We start from the raw sequence: 18919 nt of genomic DNA, 5'->3' as shown, positions 1-18919 counted from the left end.
GCTGCCAGACATGCTTCCATTGCCATTCTAAAGTTTTTGTTTTTGTAAACCCTTTCTGAACTCTCTGATCTCTGATGAACATGAAACAGTAGTGATGTGATGTCCTACCCTTATATATTTTTTTCTTATCTGCAGTAGCAAAACACCCTGCTACCCTGGGAGTAGGTCTGAAGCGCTTGCTCCTCTCAGATCCTCTTCAGCATTCTCTTGCCCTCACAACCTCCACTGTGCTGCTCAGTGCAGCGCCTGGCCCCAGAATTTTACAGTGGAGACCCCTAAGGAAGCACTAGGACTCATGTGCCCTTGGTGAAAGAACCTGTATGGGGGAGTCAGAGACTGACGCCAGCAAAGAAGCTGCTGAAGTAGTCTAAGCAGGGACCTCCCAACACAAATGATGCTATCAGAGTATTTTCTACAGTTTTGACTAAATATTCTGCCCCCTGTGCTGACTGGCTGTTTGCTCCAACCTTCCCCCATCTTTTGTCTGTCTTACCTATTTAGACGGTAAGTTCTCCAAGGCAGGAACTGCTGCCTACTACTCTTTTTATACAGTGCCTAGCACACTGAGGCGCCATTCTCAGTGAGTCCCCAGCCACGACTGTAATAAACATAATAAATAACAACAAAACAACAGGATGCATCAGCTACGTTGAGAAGCATCAGTAAAAAGGAGTCACTTTTTTAAATGTAGGAAGAAGCTGGGAGAACAAGACAAGATACATAAAAGGTAGAGGCGGAGAATGGGGGAAAAACATTAAATGTAGGAGAAACTTTCCCACTTGAATCAGGGTTCCCACTCGTCCACAGTGATCTCTCTCCTCTTCCTCCCTTTCTTGGAAAAAGACAAATTAGAATAATAAAACTTCCCCCTCCTCTATCCCACCTCTAATAGTTAAAAATCCTGGTTTTCTACAGTTATTTTATAACTTTTTTCATTCAGAGAGAGAATGTGTACATAGGGGGAAGTAATTTATTTCCTTCACTAAATCCCTTGAGCACTACAGTGGAGGATACAAAATATTGTTCTTCGGCTGCTTGCTTGTTGCTCTTAAAATATTAAATTAAAACTACTTGAACTTGCTTCCCCATTTTCCCACCTGCAACCATCTGGCAGTCATGTCATCACAGTTGAGGCATCTTTCTAGATTTCAAAACTGAAATAGCCCATAATGCCTTAATGAACAAATTGATGCTGTAGCACTTTCTAAGCTTCAAACACACTATGACACTAGTTTTTGGTTTTTTATTTGTTTGTTTGTTGTTGTTTTGGGGGGGGGGAGGGGACAAGGTCTTTGCAGAGATCAAGCTCAAAAGGAAACACAAAAAAGCAAATAAAACCCCAAACCACCCCACCCAGTTACCTGCAGACAGAGATCTAGCTGGATCACAACAAGTTAATGGGGAAGGAATGGTGTGGCAGGTGTCTTCCCATACGATTTTGTTTTAATGATGGCTTTGATATGGAGAGCAATAATTCTGCCTGTTTTGTGCTTTAGGGCTGCCCATGGGGGGGGATCAAATTAGGGTGACCACTTTCAGCCTAAAAATAAAGACACTATCTTGCATGTCCTGACTTTTTTTTTTTTTTTTTTGGCTCACCAAATTATATACTTTGGGGGAGAAGCAGATGGGCTAAAAATAGAGATCGTTTCTCCTTGTACTTTTATGGAAATGATGCATGACCCCTAACCTACCACTTTTAGTTAAGATCTGAAACTAATAAAAAAAAAAAAAAAAAGCTGAAGTCATTGCAAGTGCTGAGCAACAGCTGCTTGCACCTGGCTCGGGCAGCTTCAAATGCACCATAATGGAAATGCTGACATAACCTTACTTGTTGATGCCATTCATGCCACTGACAAACGGTGCACAGAGATTATATCTTTTCATAGTGCAGTTCCTTCTTAACGGACAGTATAGCTAATGGGCCACCTCTTCTCCCTTTGGCCATCACACTGACCACTCCCCTCTCATTTGCATAACATTCCTATGGCAATTGCAGAGAATGTTTACATGGAAAAATGTTATTAGGAATGCAATTTCTGGTCATCTTTTAAAATGATTAACAGCTGAATAAAAGGAGGAGAACCAACACCATGTGACCTGCCAGTTTTTCCACAGACCATCAGCAGTTTGCTGGTTTGAACTAGAGTAAATGTTGGATTCTCTGTAACTTGAAAAATTTTAAACCAAGATTTGAGGATCTGAGTAACTCAGATAGAGGTATGGGCCTATTGAAGGAGTTCTGTGGCCTGCAATGTTGCAATAGGTCAGTCTACATAATGGTCCCTTCAGGCCTTTAAGACTATGCAGCTATAAGTACTCCATACGCCAGTTTGGGAGCCTCTGATGGATGGTAATCTGGGTTTGCAAACACAACCCACATGGTTGAGAACGAATGATAAGACTCTAGCGATTTAGCAAAGGATAAGTGAAGGGTAGGAACACTCTGTATTTGAGAGACTCAGAGCTATTTTGCATTTGGTGCATGCTGTTTGCTCCTCTAATATGACTCAATTCTGTGAGGTGCCAGGCATTCTGGCCCCAATCCAGAAAGCACACGCTCAGCTAAATTATACTGTTCACATGTTTAAAGTTAATTATGTGCTTAAATGCTATGTTGGACCAGGGACGGAATGGTCAGCCCTCTTGCAGGATCAAGGCCCTATTGCCTTTCAGGCTCGTAGTCCCACAGTAACATATACAAGTTATGGGAAAAGGAAGTTAAGATATGAAAATAAAAGTAAATAATGTATTTTTAAGTAGTCTCATGAGCATCATGAGGTTTGCCCAGCCACATTCTGAGTAAAAATAACACCGTAAAGTGAATGTGGGGAAAAGTAACTGTAAAATTTGAGAACATCGTTCACTTACAGCTATTGAAGATGGCTGCTAGAGCTTTGCTATTGACTAAAAAGGCCACCTGACCCTGTGAGATTAACTAGAAGAGCCTCAGCAGAGGGTAGCAAACCATAACACTTCTAGGACAAAAGACAATTTAAAGAGCATAACAAAGCATTTGATTTTAATGGGGCTGTCTGGTTGTAAATGAAGGCAGAATTTAGCCTATACTCTATAGACTTCAAGTTTTAGTTCATAAAGGAGGCGGGAAAGCCTCATGAATTGAATAAGCAACCTCAAGAGGGCTAAAATTCTTTTATCTGAACAAAGTATTCATACAGCCTGATGGACAGAATGACCCAATCCTCTATCTCTAAACTGGCGACAGTATAAAACAGTTGAATGGCATATCCATTAAACTGCCTCACCAAAGAGATATAAATAGAGGGAAATTAAGATACTGATCTTGGCCTAAAAATGATTGTGTCCTACTTATTTTATTTTCAATTGGAAAGCTTGGTCAGCTGTGAAAAATGTTTACTTCATTGATATCACTAGTAAATATTTAATAAACTGCATTAACAATGAAGTAGCAACAAGAAAGTTCCTTAACTATACAGTAGTCCCTTTGATTAACTAGCTTTTCAAATGTGATGTTTTGGAATATAAAATGAAGCACACAAACAGTGCAAATGCATCTGTTTACTGAGATTCATCTTTATTTAGCTTGATCAGTTTGCTACTTTCTCACTGTTCAATAGGGAAGGTGAGAACCAATTTGCCAACTAAAGAAAATTAGTTTCCTATTGGCACTAGGTTATTATGGGAGAAATTGCTGTGTAACTTTAAAATGCTTTCACTTCTGAGATCAGCGTTCAGAAGTTGAACTGAGGTAGGAAAGAGATAAGGTTAAAATCAAATGATTTAGAAGAACAGTACAGAAGAAGAATTTACTCTTTGAGCATTATATGAAAGGAATTTTGCTGATTTGAACTGTCTCTGGCGAGATGATTTTCCATCACAACCATTTCCACAAAGGTATTGTGCATTGCACTGGTAGAATTTCACAGCCTCATTTCACCCTGAATGAAGCCGCATTTCAGTAATTACATATTGAATCAATTGTACAGGAGTGTTTCAGACAGTGCCCATTGGACTTTAACATGAATGCAATGACTATACTTTCATAAACTTGTTTTAAATTGCATAAATACAACAATAAATGGACAGACCAAATGTTGGGCCTACTATTGAGCATGACATAGATACTTAGATTGATCTGTCACTAGTACTTATCAGAGTTGTGGTTTTTTAAAATGGGCAGGGAAGCACATAAGAATTTGGCTTTGGTATTTCATTAATTTAACCTTCTAATCTAATGTGCCCCTGATTTGCCCATCTGGGACTTAAGTCCCAGTGAAGCTAATAAAGTTGACAACTTACAGTGAAGTCAACCCAAGACAAGTTTTGTTCCCAAAAAAGGACACTTTAGGTCCAAAAAAGGGTTTGATTTTTATAATGATTTCAACCCTTGGGGGAAGAGGGGAGGAGGATCTAAGCCAGGGGTCTCAAACTCAAATGACCACAAGGGCCACATGAGGATTAATGCATTGGCCCGAGGGCTGCATAACTGACACCCCCCCTCGCTGGCCCCGGCTCTGCCCCCAGTCCACCCCTTCCATGAGGCCCCGCCCCTGCCCCGTCTCTTCTCCCCTTCCCCCGAGCGTGCTCCTCCCTCCTCCCTCCTGGAAAGTGCTAAGCATTATACAAAGCATACAGATCACTGCTGCTCCTACAACAAATAATTTCCAAGCGGTTTTAATAAAATATATACACTCAGTAATGCACCTCACTCAAAGGACAAAACATGCACTTAGTTAGATTTACTTCTGTTAAAGCCCCCCACACACACACACACACACTGCAGTGGGTTGCACCACCACTCCACCCCTGCTCTGCCTCTTCCAGGGGTGGCAGATTTGTAGAAATTTTGGTGGTGCCCAGAAACTGCCCCCCGAAACTCCACCCCCACCTGCCTAAGGCTCTGGGAGGGAGTTTGGGTGGGGGTGGAGGTCTGGGGTGCAGGCTCTGGGATGGAGTTTGGGTGCTGGGTGAAAGCTCCGGGCTGGGGCAGGGGGTGAGGGTGCAGGCTCTGGGATGGAGTTTGGCAATAGGAGGGGGTGCAGGGGTGAGGCCGGGGGACACTCAGGGGAGGTGCATGGGGGTGGCAGACGGGGCTGGGGGAGAGACCTGGCCCCAAACATTGGGGAGCAGCGAGCAGGGAGCTTAGCTGCCACATAAAATAACTCGGGGAGGGGGGGGGAGTTTGGCTGTGACCGGAAGTAACGGGGGGGGGGAGCTCGGCGGGTCGCAGAGAAGAGCTCCGCGGGCCGCGTCTTTGAGACCCCTGATCTAAGCATTACATTTAGAAAGGGATATGCCTTGTAGTTTCGGCTCAAACTTTGACCTCTCTTAAAATGATCCAGTAACAAAATATATTCAACAACACCACATCATCATTGCTGTCAATAAGGATCAAATATAAAACTTAATACATGATCCTGGAACCTGTTGCTGTTCTTCTATGACATTCATTAGCCAGCTGAGGAAGCACACATTAACTAATATCTTTAAAAAAAATTCCCAGAACTGTGCCGGTGACTTCCTCACTGATGCTCCTGAAAACAAGTTAAACATTACAAAACCGGGATTAGTTAGTTCTTCATGAAAGAAAAAGAAAATGGGGGGAAATGTCATTGTTTGCCAAATGGAAAAAGCAGAGGGCTAGTAAAGAAAGAAATGTTTCTCTCATTTCTAACAGGGCATTATAAACAAAGAAGAGTAAACAACAAAAATTTAAAATGATATAAAAGTGCTTAGTGTTTCTTTAAATATTTACTTTGCTGCTATTTGGGGAATAATTTGTTCCATTTAGCTAGAGTTGGACTCAGAGGACTGCTTTAATCCAGAGAGATTAATTATAGCCTTAGAGTTATAACACAAGTTTGGGGAAGCAGAGCACAGAAAAAGAAAAGAGGAAGGAATGAGTTTCTCGTTAGCAATTAACAAGTTTATGTGTTTCAAGGTTATAGCAGGCAAACTGTGCTCTAACTACCCCTGTATACTGACAACAGAAAGGGTGTAAATCAGGACAAAATTGGGCCTGGAGATGTCCAGGAAAGATACTGCTATACTGAAGCTAACAGCAGAGATATTGAAGCAAACAGCAGAGGTAACTGCGTTGCTAGGGGTAACTAAGCTACCTCTCAGTTGTCCTTCATTTGAAATCCAAATTTACCTGTATCTTGCAAAGACCTCCTGTGATCTCACTTTTATTATTTACATCAGAAATGTTGAATCATCAAGCTGAGACTATAAACAATGTTAATTAGGCTACAGAATTGATCCACATTAATTTTAAGCTTCTTATGGTATTTTACTCATCTATCATTTTGATCCTTGGCTCCTTGCTGTGTCCCACATTCAGGCCCCAGGAGGCTTAGAGGCATGGGATCTAAAAGAGCTAGAGACAAAGAAAAGGTAACATAGGGAAAGGGGGGGGCGGGGAAATGTTGTGTATGAGCTTACCTAGTGATGGTTCAGGTACTCCTTCCTCAGAGCTGTCCTCAGCACCCTCCTCACCCATTCCAGAGGTCACAGAATCTTCTGGGGCAGACGCTGAGCCTGGAGTGCTTGGTCCACTAACAGAACCAGAATCCCCTTCTTCACTGCTGGATCCATACCGGTCTGGCTGAGCAACAGTTCCACTCTCACTGCAGCTCCTGCGTTCTTTCCTGTGCACCCGCGAATGGAGCACCATTTGGTGGTAGGTGCGGAAAATCTTTCCACACTCAAAGCACTCGGTGGACTTGTTTTGGGATGCCCTTCTGCTCTGCCTTGAGGAGGGTCTGTAGTCCAGGTCGCCCTGGGCAAGGATACAGTTTTCTCCTTGTTGCACATTGCTGTTCTTCTCCAAGCGCCCACTGACACAGCTTTTCTTCTTGGGGTTGCTGGAGGAGCTGGGTGAATCCTGATCTCGCTTGCGCTTCTCCTGGCTGACAAGAATATATTCTCTTTTATCCTTGTCATAAGTCACATCTGCATCAGCAAGGACTTCATCCCATCCCACATATTTAACATACTCAGAAGGCTCCGCTACTTTTCCTTTGGTGGCCAGCTGCCAGGCCTGGTAGCTACTGACTGGATCCAGCTCAGCTACCCTTTTTCCAGGCTGTCCATTTGTAACTCTATCTATCCCTACAGCTGGCCTCAGATTCAGGCACTGTAAGAAAAATTGCTTATTTACAGATGGATCTAGGTTTCCATCAATTAACCCCTCAGCTTTGTTCTCAATACTGCTTCTTTGAGCTCTCAAGTGTACAGCATTGTGTGCTTTTAGGCTTTCCATATTTGTAAACAGATTCCCACACTTGGTGCAAACTTCATACAGAGATAAGCCAGTCACAATTGTTTCCTCCTGAATCACATTATTAATAGTGGCTATGGGCTCTAAATCATTTTTTGGTTTGTTTTTGCTCCCCGTCTTTGGACCGTGTGATTTCATGTGGTTTTTGAGAAACCAGGGTTCTTTAAATCTTCTGCCACAAATGTGGCATCCATGATCAAACGATCCTCTATGCTTTTTCATGTGAGCTTTGAGAAACCAGGTTTGACTAAAGGCCTGACCACAGACTTCACAAGGAAATTCCCCTGCATTCAGCTCACTCTTGCAATTCTCGGTGTAAGTTTCCCCATTTGGAATTTGAGCTGTAATATGGTCTTTCTCTATGTGGTTTAACAGTGTCTCTTCTCTTAATGTCATGTAGCTACAAAGCCTGCATTTGTACGGCTTATGGACTTGATGTAGGTGCTGGTCCAGGTCTTTCTTTCTCTCAAACTTGTTTTTGCAGAAGATGCACTGATAAGTGGGTAGCTTGTCAGCTTCTGCAGGTGATGCCTCTGTGACAAGCTCCTTCTTGCTGCTTCTCAACAAAATCTTGCTGTTGTCTGCCTGAGTTGCCCCGTTCAGAATCTTGTTGCAGGCAGATGTACTTTTGGTGGGGCTGGTGCATCCGTCAAGGCCTTCTGAGACTCCCATCTCTCCAAGCTGTGCTTCTCCCATCTCCACCTCATGCCCCTGACTTAAAGTGCCTGTTCTGTGACTCCGAATGTGTATCTTCAGATTGCCCTTTTGGGAAGCTCTATGGTCGCAGTAAGGACATTTATAGGGCTTCTCTCCTGTGTGCTTCCTCATGTGCTGAGACAGGGAGCTCTGAAAAGGAAAACTCTTGCCACAGATGCAGCAGCTGTGGCACATGGACTTGTCTCCATCAATGTCACTCTTGTTTACCTTGCTGGGACTAGAGGATCTTCGTAATTCCATCTCTGCCTCCTTGCTGCGATCCATCTGAACTACTGCAACATCGGTCGTACAGGGCAAAAGGACAAAGCCTTGTCTAACAGCAGAGGGCTGGGCTGTGGTTTCAATCATACGGTTCTGCTGAGTGTTTCTCTCTTCATTCTCAGGTTAAAGTTTCCCCTATCAATTGCTCGAAAGAGTCTGGGGTGTCACTTTATTCATGTATGTTCTGTAAGCAGATGGCAACGAGCACCTGAAACAAACAAAAACACAAATACAGAAACTGTGTAAGTAGATTCTTCAATATGTTAAAACTATTTATACTTTTCCTTGGGCGATTTTTGTCACCAGACCCAATTTCAAAAACATATTATACTTTTAGTTATTTGAATAATAAACATTAGCTTATATTCATATTCCATAACATGCACAATTTTAGTTTAAATGGTTAGCATTCAAAGCAACATTAATTAAAATATCATTTGGGGTAAAAATAATTACTTATACAGAGATAAAGGACATCATGGTTTAAAAGAGGTGTGTGCCCCCCCCCCCAAAAAATAGTATGAATAAAGTCTCAACAGGGAAAATCCATTTTTAAACATTCCTATATTTCTTATTTCAAAACCGAGAGAGAGAGAGAGAGAGAGAGAGAGAGAGTCTATATGTCTCTGTGTATATATATTTTACATTAGGAAACCATTTCTTGAAGTGGTTGTTACACTTTAAATCTGTGGCTTTATAGTCATTTATAATTTCATTTAAAAATATTTGCTTGCCCAGAGATAAAAGACTTTTCTGGAGACTTTCTTTATAGAATATTGTATCACTCTTGAAAATTACATTAAATTGTATTTCGGGCAGTTCCGCTGTGCTTGATGTGGGGTGTACTTCATGTAACAGGAAAACAGACTGCAGTGCACTTCACATTTTGATTAAAAGGGAAACTAGAATACAGAGATTGACAAAGTATTCTGTATATTTAAAGATGATTTTCTGTTGGACATCCAGTATGAAAAAAAATGCTGATCCAAGACTTAAGCCCCAATTCAAAGTAAATAAGCATGTGCTTAAATGCTCACTGATGTTAATGGTGGTTAAAGTTATGTCAACGGAACTTAAAGGTAAGCATGTGCTTAAATGCTTTGCTGAAGCAGGGCCTCAGTTTTAAAATCACATTGGTCAGTGATGAACAAATGGAATTTTAAAAGCTGTTGCATGACAGTATATATAGTAATAACCATCTTTAAAACTGGGTCCCTTATTTATCTCAGCTACACAAGATGTATTTCCCCACCAACCTGCCACCCTGAACACACACAAAAAGAGAAACAACATTATTAACATTATAAAATAAGCTTTTTCAGTCCCCTTATAAATACAAATCAAAAGTTTCTTAGTTATTTCTAGCCCCCTTAATCAGTTTGAACAACAAGTTCTATCTGAAAGAAAGAATATTGAAATCACTAATGGATGGAGTCAATCCATTTCTTTGGTAGTAAGAAAAGAAAGCAATTTCTTAAGATGTGGCCAGATCTAAACACTACAACTACATCCACACATACACACTTTTCACTGGAGACTTCTGATGCAAAAATCAAAGAAACAGATTTATAGTTGCAAAGTCTAAGGCCTTGTCACTTTGTTCATCTCAGATTATTCTGAACTGGGAAGTGAAAACATGTAGTCTGACCATGAATAACATCATAAATCTAACACAATCTAAAATAATTACATTATTCATCTCAGGCACTCAGTTACATTCCCTGGTAATAACACTAATTATTTTTAAGCTAATCTAACTTTTCATTTTCTGAAAAACAATTCAGTTTAGATCTTCAGGGTAATTAATTTTGGTTACTAGCTGTTTATAGTTTTAAGAGGTAAGCATCTACCTTTTCCTCAAGGACCAATACAACTACAAATATCTCCAAGAAACACTTCTCAAATTCATTTCTTTCAAATAAAACACATTTTTATATTATGACTACGTCCAGAACTAATGTACTACTTTATCAGGGGAAAGTCACATTCGATCAAGAGCTAAAATGTCTAACTGAGCAACAAGTTTGCAAAGAGAGCGTCTGAACTGCTGATCCTTGAAATTAGCAGTTTAGGACTGAGTTGAGGAACAGCCCCACAAGACACATGCTTGGCTAAATGAATAATGGGAACCAGAAAGATGTACCAAAAGTACAAACAAGCCAGAAAAACCCCACATAGGGCAATAATGAGCGAAGCAGTTCAAATAAATTAACAACCCAACTTGAACCATAACCAAACTTTTCCTGAGCTTCAAACTCATAGCCCTATTATTTTTAATTTTTCTAAGCCTGGAAGCAGTGTCAAAATGGTATGTTGAACAGGGACCAAGTAAAGGGAAAACCTGTTCTCAGGAAATTTCCAGACCAGTTTGTTGAATCAAGAGTTTCAGATTAGCACCTATGCAGGCTATGTGCCTAACTCTTTATTAATTTCAATAGGAGTAGGGTGCCTAACCTGCTTAGGCACTTTTGAAAAATCTCAGAAGGCACCTATCTTCATCTTTAGGAACCTACACACCTTTGAAAATCTGGCCCTTGGTTACTGGGATGCTTCTCCAGGATACCTAGGGCTGTGAGGAACCTCGCTACCACCTGCCCTTAGTGTGAGGAAGCCATGTTTGTGCCTATCATGGGTCAGCTCCCTGACTACACCTGCCACAAGCAACCCAAGCATTTCCCTTCAGGCCTTACAAGCCCTGCAGTCACTCTACAGGTTAGCAATTAGGACACCCTAGCCCTTGAGCCCTTTGATCACTTCCTTGGAATGTCCAGCCCCTGATTCACAGGAGACCCCCCCCCCCCCCCCAGTATTCACAGATTCACTGTTTCCAAAGAAACAACACATCTTAGCTTATCAATTCCACCTCAGTTAATCGCTCCACTTAACTCAGAGCACTCAAATATGTTAGTGATGTTGCACTCTATATGATTTTATGAAAATATGCTAATGAGTGTGAATACAATGTAACTGGAATATGCTTCATGCAAAAGGTCTCTTGTAAGGTATCATTACAAAGCTTATAATCTCCTGAGTGTGGTCATCCTATTTGTACAAATATATCACTCTTGTATCTGAAACTAGAAATATGAAATATAACTCTGAGGTCCTATCGTAGTTATGCAAAGTGTGGGCCATTAATGGTGGTTTGGAATCTTGATGGCTCCCATTAACCCGGACAATTGACTAATGATAGCTCTGTCTACTTTTAAGTCTTCCTGTATATCTGTGTACTGGCAAGTGGGCAATGAAGTCTTACAGTGACATGTGATCACCTCACCTAAACTTGCATCTGAAGAAGTGAGGTTCTTACCCACGAAAGCTTATGCTCCCTATACTTCTGTTAGTCTCTAAAGTGCCACAGGACCCTCTGTTGCTTTTTACAGATTCAGACTAACACGGCTACCTCACCTAAACTGGAATCCATCTTTAACCTGGTGCTTTTCCATTTAGAAGGAGGGGTGGGAACTCAGAGAGGGACAAAGGATTCTCGCCTCGTGCAAAAGATATATAAGAGGGTAGAACAGAACAAAGGGGGCTGCAATCATGAGAAATCCCCTAGCTACCACCTGAGCTGGAACAAGGGCTGTACCAGGGGAAAAGGATTGTGGCCAGACTAGGAAGGTGTCCAGTCTGTGAAAGAAGCTTATTGAAACATCTCTGAGGGTGAGATTTTATCTATATTCAGCTTTCTTACTGTATTAGGTTTAGACTTGTGTGTTTTATTTTATTTTGCTTGGTAATTCACTTTGTTCTGTCTTATTACTTGGAACCACTTAAATTCTACTTTTTGTATTGAATAAAATCACTTTTTACTTATTAATTAACCCAGAATATGTATTAATACCTGGGGACGGCAACCAACTGTGCATATCTCTCTATCAGTGTTATAGAGGGTGAACAATTTATGAGTTTATCCTGTACAAGCTTTATATAAGGTAAAATGGATTTATCTGGGGGTTGGATCCCATTGGGAGCTGGGTATCTGAGTATCTGAGTCCTGGAGACAGGAACACTTCTTAAACTGTTTTCAAAACCTGCAGCTTTTGGGGGACGTTGTTCAGACCTGGGTCTGGGTTTATAGCAGGCTAGCGTGTCTGGCTCAAACAGGCAGCATTCTGGAGTCCCAAGCTGGCAGGGAAAACGAGTTAGAAGTAGTCTCAGCACATCCATCCCAAGGGGGTTTCTGTGATCCAACCTGCCACAATGTTTACACTGGAAACAAGTGTAAGTGTATTAAACACAGCATAGCGATTCAAACAGAAGCAAGTAAAAGTATTGGAAACAAAATGGTTACTTATAAAATAAAATCATAACATGCACTCTAGAGCCTAGACTTAATTACCAAGATACTCTCATGTCTTGTAAAGTAATTCTCACCCAAAATCCTTCTTCCTTTATTGTATAGAGGCTGGCTCATTGTGTCACGTGTAGGCTTTGGAAGGCTGAATGCCCAGTACACACACAAATTGTAGATGAACAATCTCAGAATCTCTCATCTAACTGTTTGAGTGCTATGCTGACTGTCACATTGCTAGAAGGACTCTTTGCAGAACAACAATGCTGTTCTCCACCAAGAAGGGAGGAAATGGTGAGTTCAAAATGAAAATATCAACTTTGAAAAGAATGCTTCAATGCCTCAAGACTGAATCAAAAAAGAAAAAGAAAAAACTACGCTTGGACGCTTCAGTTAACATTCAGATTATTAGTGACTAACTGTTTCGCTCAACACTTAGCCTGGTGCAATAGGTGGAAGCCACCAGCTTTTAACTCACTACGGTTGGTTACACTGCTCTACAGCCAAAATGCTTCTGAAATAAATGTAGTCAAACTTTACTAATTCTGGATCACTGAGAACGAAAATAATGCTTAAAATTGTTGATTGGCTCTAGTTTTCAAGATATGCTATTGGGTCAGTATACACGACCCTTGACTTGGGAACGGCGGAGGATAAGTGAGTTATAAAGGGAAGGGATCTCAATTTAAACCAGAAATGACTAAATTACATCTTTGACTGGATCTATGAATAAATCTATGACTGGGTTTGGACAGTACTTGCTTTTTAGGCAAAACAATGAATGATGCAATCTGAAGCTGGTATTGCGTCATACATGAGATGAATTGCATCATGTTATTCCTAGAAGTCATGGATGATGCAATCATAATGAAGCTTACATCACTTTGCTGAACAAATTGCCCTATATCAGCTCTAGAAATCATACAGTGTCATGCTCTCTTATTTGTCAGTGTTTGATTTTGCAAAGGGACACATTTCTGTTTAGCCCAAGTGAGTAGAGATGCCTCGTACTTGTGTGAACAGTGCAGATAACTTCTGCTATGTTTGTGGTGAAGTGACTTTTGCGTCACAAAAGCGCAGTATAACCACTATGGTTAAGAAAGCCTATCACCTTTATTTTGGTTGCAAAATTGGAGATCAGGACAAGAGGTGGGCCCCACACATATGCTGCAACACTTGTGCAACAAATCTTCGCCAGTGGTTGAACAGGAAATCTATGCCTTTTGCAGTGCCAATGATTTGGAGAGAGCCAACAGATCATACCAGCAATTGTTACTTCTGCATGGTGCCTCCAGTTGGGAAAGGTGTGTCAAAGAAGAAAAAGTGGACTGTGCATTATCCAAACATTCCATCAGCTATACGCCCAGTAACCCACGGAGAAGGACTGCCGGTTCCTGATGCACCAGAATCATTCTCACTTGAGTCAGATGAGGAAGAGGAAGAGGATGAAACTTCTGGTCCTGAACCATCAATGTCACAGGACCCATATTTTCTCCCATCCTCCTCCTCTGAACCACACCTCATAACACAAGGTGAACTGAATGACCTTGTCAGGGATTTGGAACTACCCAAGAGTAAGGCAGAGCTGTTGGGCTCCAGACTACAGCAGTGGAATCTCCTGGCAGGTGATGTTAGGGTTTCCATGTTCCGTGACCGTCGAAAGGATCTTGTCCCATTCTTCTTCATGGAAGGTGATCTTGTAGCCTGCACCAACATCGATGGTGTGATGGCAGCCCTCAACATTGTTCAAGATCCAGATGAGTGGAGACTGTTCATTGATTCATCGAAGACGAGTCTTAAAGCTGTTTTACTGTATAATGGCAATGTTTTGCCATCAATTCCAGTTGGTCATGCAGTCCATATGAAGGAAACCTATGACAACATGAAACAACTTTTGAGGTGCATAAACTATGACCAACATCAGTGGCAGCTTTGTGGCAATTTGAAGGTTGTTGCTCTCTTGCTTGGTCTGCAGACTGGATACACAAAGTACTGCTGTTTTCTCTGCGAATGGGCTAGTCGTGCAAGAGATTCCCACTACATCAAGAAAGACTGGCCACTCCGACAGCCACTGGAGCCTGGGAGGAAAAAAGTGTTCAGCATCCACCACTTGTTGAATCAAAGAAGATTTTGTTACCACCCTTACACATCAAGCTGGGTCTGATGAAGAACTTTGTCAAGGCCATTGACAAAACACAAGCAGCTTTCAAGTACCTCCATAGAAAATTTCAAAGGTTAAGTGAAGCTGAGATAAAGGAATGTGTCTTTGTTGGTCCTCAGATTCGTGAACTTCTTCGAGATGATGCATTTGACCATGCACTGCGTGGCAAGGAAAAGACGGCATGGAAAGCCTTCCAGTTAGTGGCAATAAATTTTCTCAGAAACAACAAGGCAGACAACTACAGGTTGTTGGTGGAAAACCTCCTCAAGGCATACAAAAGCCTTGGTTGCAACATGTCAGTAAAGATACATTTTTTGCACTCTCATCTAGATTTTTTTCCACCGAACTGCAGAGCAGTGAGCGATGAGCACGGCGAGCGATTTCACCAGGACATTGCAACAATGGAGAAACGCTATCAGGGCAAATGGAGCCCATCAATGCTTGCAGACTATTGCTGGACAGTGACAAGAGATGCTCCATTTAATGAATACAAGAGACAAGCCAAGAAGCGCTGAGTAGATACTGAATAGGACTAAACTATGTACATAATAGTTTTTTGCCTTTTGTTTCATAATAAATTTTATTTATATAACCCTATCTTAGAAACAGTAGCCAGTTGTTTTAATTGTCATATTTGAATTCAGCACATCAAAATACATAATAAATAGCACATTTTATCTCTGAAGCAGACGACTTCTCAAAAATTGTAGACCAGTGTTACTGTTTTAAAATAGATTTAAAGGCCCTGATCCTTGGGACCAGCTGAGCTGTGCTTGGTATGGAATCTAGGGTAAGGCTGACACATTACACCACCACTGAGCTCCCCTACCGTCCCCAATGCTCCTTACAGCTTGCTCCAAAGTTGCTCTAGACCCCCTGCCCTACCAACACATACGCATGGGCTTAACTATGCAGCTGAGTTGTGCCATTGCCATAAGTCATGTGTTTAAAGTTAAGCATTTGGGTAAATATATGCAGGATCAGGATGTCACGGAGTGTGGGGAAGTCAGGGCCCTGCACCCTCGCTTCCTGTGATTCACCGTGACTCTCAGCCAGCCAGTAAAATGGAAGGGTTATTAGATGACAGGAACACAGTCCCAAACAGAGCTTGTAGGTACAACCAGGACCCCTCAGTCAGGTCCCTCAGGGGTGGGGGGAGAGCAGGGAGCTTAGACCCCAGCCTTGGGGTTCCCTCCATTTCCCCAGACTGCTCCAAACTGAAACCCACTCCAGCAGTCTCACCCAGCCTTCCCCCAGCTCCTCCTCCAGCCTTTGGCCCCAACTCCCCTCCTGGCTCAAGTTACAGGCTCAAGTGAAGTCACCCCCTGCTATCCCATCCCCAGTGCAGACAGTCCCAGTAAAACTCCCCTGTGACATCCCCAGGTCAATCCTCCCCACTCCCTGCTCCGTCACACAGGGCCTCAATGATGCCAGCAGCAACTCTCCAGACACACACACTTCTGCTCACCATGCTACCTATACATGCTGGGAGCAGAGGATGAAGGTATTTGGCTACATGGTGGAGATGTCTCAGCTGGCCAATTAGACGACCATTACAGCCCTTTTGTGCCAGCCAGGAAAGAATTAATGAAAAATAAAATATTTCTGAAAAATAAGTTTAGAAACTGATGCGGGGTGGGGAAAAAAGTAAAACACTGGAGTAGATATGAAATCTAACCCCAAATTCATGGCTGATGGTTATAGAATATTTACATACGGACAAATGTTTCAAAAAGCTTAGCTAGATAGGTTATTTACTTCTTTTACCACATCCTGAAACTGTGAACAAGTCTATTAAAAACTGTATTATGTGGACTGTACTGACCATACATTACATGAAGGGACAGGTCTCCAATGGCAAGAAAAATTGCAGAAAAGAATCAGATATGGGAAGTTACAGTGAATTTTTTCAAGCAAGAAGACATTTTCAATTCAGATATGTGAATTCCAAGCCCTGGATGAAAGGAGCACAGAATCCATTGTAGAAATGTTGCTCATCGTGTCTCCTAGAGCAGGGTTTCTCAAACTGGGGGTCGGGACCCCTCAGGGGGTCGCGAGGTTATTACATGGGGGGTCACGAGCTGTCAAGCTCCACCCCAAACCCCGCTTGCCTCTAGCATTTATAATGGTATTAAATATATTTAAAAGTGTGTTTAATTTATAAGGAGGAAATCACACTCAGAGGCTTGCTGTGTGAAAGGGGTCTACAGTAAAAAAAGTTTGAGACCCACTGTCCTAGAGGATTCTGGATATAATGCAGATCATCACTCCAGTACACTTCTCCAACAACAACAAATGCTGGCACATGATTGTGTGAAGAAGGGATCCTCCTGGTGACGGAGCAATAGTACACAGCAAATATAAGTATGTTCAGGTGAAGAAGGAGTATGTATGTATCAAAAGAGTGATAACTCAGCAACCATGCCTTCCAGTTTTCAGGAAGCTCAAATTAGACAGCTAAAAGACTTTTATATTCAAGGGCATTCACTGTAAGAGAAAAAGACAACTCAAGTATCTAAAAACAGGGGATAAGAGATAGAGTGAGAAATTTCCACCATTTTGCAGCATTGCAGCCTCAATGATACTAGACTACTGAAATACTCCCACATTATAGGCCTCACACCTATGCATCCCCATTGATTTCATAGCAGAATTTAGAGTCTTCTGCAAGAACATTACAATGGTTAGTTTTATATTGTTTTGATCAATGTCATGATCCTGCTGTTCTTACTTGGGCAAAAGTCCTACTGAAAATGCCTTCTTTAGTCCTTTTATGGACAGCTTCATTTGTCTATATCCCTTTTACTCTGTTTTCAGCAGATAACATTCTTTCGACCAAGATGGAGGATGGAAGAAAGTGTGTGTCTTTAAATAGTAAACCTACCCTTGAATTCACAGGAAATCCTGGCATTCTGTGGCCTACAAAGTAAACCAGCACTAGGTAAAGGCAGCATGACTTTGCATTGATTTTCTGAGAGCTGTCTAAGTTAATTCTGCCAAAAAGCTATCCAAAAAACTGAACCAGTTATAAAGGAAGACTTCCTAATTTTTAAAAGTATTTAATTATTTAAAGCAGAAATCCTAACACCACATCTCCTGAGGTTGTTTAAACCTTCCAAAATTGCCACAGAGGACTGGAAATGAGAGAGTTAAAAAAGCTGCTAGAAAAATAAACCAGGCATTTCTATTACTCGAGTTTACTTCAACTCGCTTATATCTTTGTATTTAAATCCTAGAGTAGCATTTTACTGTATTTGTTAATAGCTCTGTTCTTTTCTCCCCTGAAGCTGAAGAGTCGATTCCTTTTGTGTTGAAAAATTTGCAGTTCTAACACTGACACATTATTTTGAGCTTCTTTGACGATGTCATAAGTTTACATGTCTCTCTCCTGCTCTGATCTAATGACATTCCACAGCAGGCCTCAAATGGACAGCCAGGCCTCAGAAATCAGAGTCAGGCCATTCTGAATCAGTACCACACCCTTAGCAAATGAAAGTGTGTATATCTTTTTATATATTTATCACACACACATACATATATATACACATACACATACACACAGTGCACTCCTTTTATAAGAATCACTTCCATCCTGGATTATCTGAGTCTTATAAGCGGAGTATAGTATAGGAATGATTTTGTCCAAGCGGGTTTGATCACTATATGCGGTTGATTCTCATATCAGTGATTCTTATAAATGGAGTGCAGTGTGTGTGTGTATATATATAAAAAGACAATAAAGACACCTAACGCTAAAAAGGCTTAGGTATCTGCAAAGAGGTGATGTGTGTCAAACCAAAAACCAGAAGAACAATAAAAAGTCCATAACCCAGTTTTTAGCGCTTTCTAAAGAAGCAGTTCTATGAAAAGGTTATTCTTGTGCACTGCTACAGGGTATGTTGAGAAACACAGGGCTGTCACCCACTCAGTACATATTTTGTGTTTCAGTGTACTGTGCATGTTTGTCCTCTTGGAGACAAAGAAATGTTCTTTATTAGTTACACTGTAGTATTATAAGCAATGAATTAAAATACATCATTAACATCCTGGACAAGCTTATTTTACTACCAAAACAAAGGGACTATTCTTTGAACAAATGGGGGGGGGGACCACAACAACAATAAAGAGTTCCTCTCCCTAAAAACTGTTCTGAACAAGATTAACAATTACAGGCTTATATTCCACAGACACGGGTCCCAAATAGCTGCATGAAGTGATGCAT

At 41.4% G+C, this 18919-nt stretch overlaps 1 protein-coding gene across 14 annotated transcripts in view; it reads right to left on the bottom strand.

The window, feature by feature from the left end:
- ZNF516 (zinc finger protein 516) overlaps nt 1–18919 on the bottom strand; it is a 135611-nt gene that overhangs the window by 72886 nt on the left and 43806 nt on the right. For all 14 annotated transcript variants that reach the window (XM_042860440.2, XM_065585150.1, XM_042860435.2 and 11 more), the window contains one exon: nt 6427–8450. In XM_042860440.2, coding sequence (XP_042716374.1) covers nt 6427–8329 — 1903 coding nt within the window. In that variant the 5' untranslated portion in view covers nt 8330–8450. The remainder of the gene's footprint in view (nt 1–6426; nt 8451–18919) is intronic.

This window comes from Chrysemys picta, chromosome 2, assembly GCF_011386835.1.
Source record: "Chrysemys picta bellii isolate R12L10 chromosome 2, ASM1138683v2, whole genome shotgun sequence".
NCBI lineage: Eukaryota > Metazoa > Chordata > Testudines > Emydidae > Chrysemys > Chrysemys picta.
Note: the sequence above shows the minus strand (reverse complement) of the source record. Positions and strands in the feature narration are given on the sequence as shown.